This window comes from Sapajus apella, unplaced genomic scaffold (genome assembly GCF_009761245.1).
Source record: "Sapajus apella isolate SASKATOON/1434 unplaced genomic scaffold, GSC_monkey_1.0 scaffold95, whole genome shotgun sequence".
NCBI lineage: Eukaryota > Metazoa > Chordata > Mammalia > Primates > Cebidae > Sapajus > Sapajus apella.
Window position 1 is genome coordinate 8,126,748 of NW_022437035.1, and position 5,228 is coordinate 8,131,975.

At 48.8% G+C, this 5,228-nt stretch overlaps 1 protein-coding gene and 1 pseudogene across 23 annotated transcripts in view; both read left to right on the top strand.

The window, feature by feature from the left end:
- DEPDC5 (DEP domain containing 5, GATOR1 subcomplex subunit) overlaps positions 1-4,185 on the top strand; it is a 165,925-nt gene extending 161,740 nt beyond the window's left edge. For 18 of the 23 annotated variants that reach the window (XR_004262222.1, XR_004262223.1, XM_032256541.1 and 15 more), the window contains 2 exons: positions 3,146-3,228; positions 3,368-4,185. Coding sequence is in view for 21 of the 23 variants with exons in the window: in XM_032256541.1 (XP_032112432.1) it covers positions 3,146-3,228; positions 3,368-3,660 (376 nt within the window). In the remaining 2 variants the exon portion in view is untranslated. The remainder of the gene's footprint in view (positions 1-3,145; positions 3,229-3,367) is intronic. The other 5 variants (XM_032256555.1, XM_032256556.1, XM_032256550.1 and 2 more) reach the window with 3 other exon arrangements.
- On the top strand, positions 976-1,476 carry LOC116535491 (annotated as a pseudogene).
- Positions 4,186-5,228: the final 1,043 nt, after the last annotated feature.

Genomic DNA, 5,228 nt, shown 5'->3' on the forward strand with positions numbered 1-5,228 from the left:
TCCACACCTAAACCCCCACACCTTCCATACCTAAACCCCCCACACACCTTTCACACCTAAACCCCCCCACACACACCTTTCACACCTAAACCCCCCACCTTCCACACCTAAACTCCCCACCTTCCACACCTAAACCCCCCACCTTCCACACCTAACCTCTCCCACCTTCCACACTTATACCTCTCCTACCTTCTACACCTGTCAGAGTCTTTCTCCAGGGATTCCCAAATTGTTCCTCTCTGAATTCCTCTTTCACTTTCTTTTAAAACACTCTGTATTCCAGTGACTTGGGGGGGCCCTGGAGATAAGGGATATGCTTTTTCCTATTTGTGTTCCCTTCTACAGTGCCTAGCAAGGTGCCTGCCTAGAGCAGTTTGATGTGTAGCTTTTGCATAGGGTGGAGCTTTAAGTGCAAATGTGGCTCTAAACAACGTATCAGCCTACCCATAAGGTCCATCTCAGAAAGAGCTAGAACAGCATCCATTTTTCTAGACCCCTAGGCTGTGACCCACAGCCTCTCCTTCATCTTCTCTGGGGCAGGTGGAGATTGTTATATCCCCTCCCCCAGGGATAGGAGCACCCTGCCCTTACCGCGTTTCTGGCTGAGTGGATAGTCAGGTGACCAGGGACCATGTGGTTAGATTTCCTTTTTATAATAAAAAATAAAGTTCTTTCCTGGTGACCTAAGGAAGAAATGAGGTAAAAAACACTCTGGTCAGGCTGAACCATGCTGTGGAAATCAGTAGCCTTAATTAGAAAGTGAGAAAGCAGACTGGGCATAGTGGCACATGCCTATAATCCTAGTACTTTGGGAGGCAGGCAGATTGCTTGAGGTTCAGGAGTTTTAGACCAACCTGGCAAAAATGGTGAAACCGTCTCTACTGAAAATACAAAAATTAGCCAGTCATGGTAGCAGTAAGCTGAGATTGTGCCACTGTACTCCAGCCTGGATGACAGAGTGAGACTCTGTCTCAAAAAAAAAACAAGTATAGCTCTTTCCACCATCTTTCCGTGCCGCCACAATGGTGTGCATGAATGTCCTGGCTGATGCTCTCAAGAGCATCAACAATGCCGAAAAGAGAGGCAAACACCAGGTGCTTATTAGGCCGTGCTCCAAAGTCATCGTCCAGTTTCTCACTGTGATGATGAAGCATGGTTACATGGGGGAATTTGAAATCATTGACGATCACAGAGCTGGGAAAATTGTTGTGAACCTCACAGGCAGGCTACACAAGTGTGGTGTGGTCAGCCCCAGATTTGATGTGCAACTCAAAGATCTAGAAAAATGGCAGAATAATCTGCTTCCGTCCTGCCAGTTTGGTTTCATTGTATTGACAACCTCAGCTGGCATCATGGACCATGAAGAGGCAAGACGAAAACACACAGGAGGGAAAATCCTGGGATTCTTTTTCTAGGGATGTAATACATATATTTACAAATAAAATGCCTCATGGACTCTGAAAAAAAAAAAAAAAACGAGTATAGAGGAAGCAAAGGCACTCCTCCAGAGCCACTCCTCCACATCACAGAATCAGCGTGTAGACCTGGAGTTTGCAGTGCATAGTAGCCTACCCATTTAGTTTGCATATTTGACTTCATATATTCTTTGGTAAATAATTATGGAATGCAGATTATGTAGCAGATACAACACACCACCTGCCCAAGGAACTCAGTCCAGGAAAGAAGACAGGCATTTTCGTTTCTTTAGTTCTGCCTGCATCACTGCCTTCATTACATAAACCCCTGAGACTTAGAGGGCAGGAGCCACATCTGTTACCAGCTTCTTTGCAGCTCTTAGCAGGTAGAACTGTAATAAATGTGCCCTATGGAAATAGAAAAACCAGGGAGAGAACAAGCCATAGATGAGAAGTGGAACAGAACATGCCATAGATGAAAAATGGCTCCTCCTGCCCATTTCCAGAGAACAGTGAAGCAGAGAGCCACAGTCTTGGCTCACTGCAACCTCTACCTCCCAGGTTCAAGCAGTCTGGCCACACCTCCCAAGTAGCTGGGACTGCAGGCACCCGCCACTTACCAGGCCCATCTAATTTTTGTATTTTTAGTAGAGATGGGGTTTCTTGTCTTGCCCAGGCTGGTCTTGACCTCCTGACCTCATTACCCACCCACCTCAGCCTCCCAAAGTGCTGGGATTACAGGCGTGAGCCACCACACTGCCTGGCTAGCATTCCTCATGTTTAAGAAAAGAAATTCAATCAAGAAACTTCATTCCCTTTCAATTCAAAGCCTTTTAATTGAGAACCTTCTAAGTGCTTAGTGTGAAACCAGTGGGGAAAGGGAGACAGGTATGGTTAAGGTAAATTAAGACAAGAACCTTCCGGCTGGGCACAGTGGCTCATACCTGTTATCCCAGCACTTTGGGAGGTCGAGGTGGGTGGATCACTTGAGGTCAGGAGTTTGAGACCAGTCTGGCCAATATGGCAAAACCCTTTCTCTACTAAAAATATAAAAATTAGCCAGGTGTGGTGGCACATGTCTGTAATCCCATCTACTTAGGAGGCTGAAGCAGGAGAATCACTTGAACCTGGGAGGCAGAGGTTGCAGTGAGCCAAGATCATGCCATTGTACTCCAGTCTGGGCGGCAGTGCGAGACTCCCTCTTAAAAAAAAAAAAAAAAAAAAAAAAAAAAATTGAGAAAAGAAAAGATAAGGTCCTTCCCTGGAGGAATGGATAGCCTCTGGTATGTGGGTGGGTGTGGCCAGTCAGGACATGAGGTAGATTCCAATGGGAGGCCTGGGGTGGCATGGGGGAGAATGCTCAGTGTGAAGGTCTGCTGAGATGAGCAGGAAACATGGCAGGAGGGACGGGCTGTTTGGGCAGAGATGAAGGCTGGATGAAGAGGGCAGTCGGTGGGAAGGCTTTCATTCACTATGGTGGTGGTGACATGGTGGACCTCAGAGATGACAGGCAGTTAAGTGTGAGGAGGTTTGATGAACCATGGTGTTAGAAGAGGTAGAGGTCAGAAAGTGGTGAGATAAAAATAAGCAGGCTGCATGTTCCATCTGGAAAGAGATCTTTCCAGATCCCTGTGTCTCAGGTTGTCCAATAGTCCTATCAGCCACATTCTCTCCCCTTCTCCCTTTACCTAAGGAGGCGCTGATCAGGATGTCCTCCTGTCCTTTCCTAGGTTTGGGTTTGTACAAGATAAATATTCTGCTTCTGCTTTTAACTTCCCTGCTGAGAACAAGCCTCAGTACATCCACGTTACAGGTGAGGAGCTATGGGTAAAGAGTGGGCAGGTGGGTCTAGATCCCTTTCCTTGCACCGAACCTGTGGCTGCAGAACCACCTCAGCAGGCTCCAGGTGCCCTCCTGGTGGCTGCAACACAGGTGCCCCCCTTTCTCTTCAGGAACAGTGTTTCTGCAGCTGCCCTACTCCAAGCGCAAGTTTTCGGGGCAGCAGCGGCGGCGGCGGAACTCCACCAGCTCCACCAACCAGAACATGTTCTGTGAGGAGCGGGTTGGCTACAACTGGGCCTACAACACCATGCTCACCAAGACATGGCGCTCCAGTGCCACAGGGGATGAAAAATTTGCTGATCGGCTGCTGAAGGACTTCACAGACTTCTGCATCAACCGTGACAACCGGCTGGTCACATTCTGGACAAGTTGCCTAGAGAAGATGCATGCCAGTGCCCCGTGAGGCCAGGCTGCACCAGGGTTAGAAGGCTGTGCCTGTGCTGGGGGAAGGTGGGTGAGCCACTGCCCTCAAACCCAGGGTGGAGGATTCTAGGCAGGCTCTGGGAGTCAGGTGTCCATTTGCTGCTGTCGGTGAGTGGGGGCCATTGTGGGTTTTTTGGTTTTTTTTTTTCGGCCTCCCCAACAAGTCTTCTGCTCTAGAAGAAAGACTTTGGATGCAGCTGCTACTGCTGCCACCACTCCTGTCAGCAAGTGCTCAGAGCAGGTGGGAAGCACAGATTGTCCGTGGGAGGGCTCCAGTGTCTGAGAAGAGGGCAGACAGCCCCCATGAATATCCTCGGAAGGGGGTGACTCCTGGTAGCATCCTTTTCCTTCACCTTCTATGGGATATTAGGAGCAGAATCTGCCACTTCCTGCCCAGGAGTGTGCACAGATGTAAGATAATTTTGTGAAATAATGTACCATAGACTCTCACCAACTGTATATACCTGTACATATCACAAGCAAATAAAAAGCTTCATGTGCATCATCTCTGTCCCCAGCCCAGTTCCCCGAAGCTCCCCATGCATCTACTCTGTCTCCAGCCCAGTTCCCCGAAGAAGCAGTCCCGTCCTGGGCTGGGCAGTTGTGCCAGGATCATGGCAATCAATGAAGTGGCCACAGATGGTGAGAAGGCTTCAGAATTCACTGGCTTGGAGAGTCTGGCTATGAGTTTATTGAGAGATTTCTTTTCATAGGCCACTGGGCAGGAGCAAGGATAGTTCCAGTGAGGACAGTGAGTATGCAGGATAACATACGAGGTAACTGTAGGCTTGAACTGTCAGAGTGAATCTTGCTAAATGGGTGAGCCCAGCTCTGGGATGAAGATATGATGGCATTCTGAAAAAAATCAAAGGAAGCCTCTGTAGACTCTAACTTAGGGCTTTTTTTTGCTTGCTTGTTTGTTTGTTTTGAGACAGAGTTTTCACTCTTGTTGCCCAGGGTAGAGTGCAATGGTGTGATCTCAGCTCACTGCAACCTTTGCCTCCTGGTTTCAAGGGATTCTCCTGCCTCAGCCTCCCAAGTAGCTGGGATTGTGAGCACCTGCCACCACACTTGGCTAATTTTTTCTATTTTTGGTAGATGGGGCTTCACCATGTTGGCCAGGCTGGTCTTGAAGTCCTGATCTCAGACGATCCACCCACCTCAGTCTCCCAAAGTGCTGGGACTACAGGCATGAGCCACTGCCCAGCCCGGAATCTTTGCATATTAAAAGGAAGGAGTGGCTAGGCATGATGGCTCACACCTGTAATCCCAGCACTTTGGGAGGCCGAGGCAGGGGGATCACAAGGTCAAGAAGTCAAGACCATCCTGTCCAACATGGTGAAACCCCATCTCTATTAAAAATACAAAAAAATTAGCTGGTTGTGGTGGTGCATGCCTGTAGTCCCAGCTACTTGGGAGTCTGAGGCAGGAAAATCACTTGAACCCTCAAGGTGGAGGTTGCAGCGAGCCGAGATCACGCCACTGCACTCCTGTAATTCCAGCACTTTGAGAGGCTGAGGTGGGAGGATCACTTGAGGCCAGGAGTTC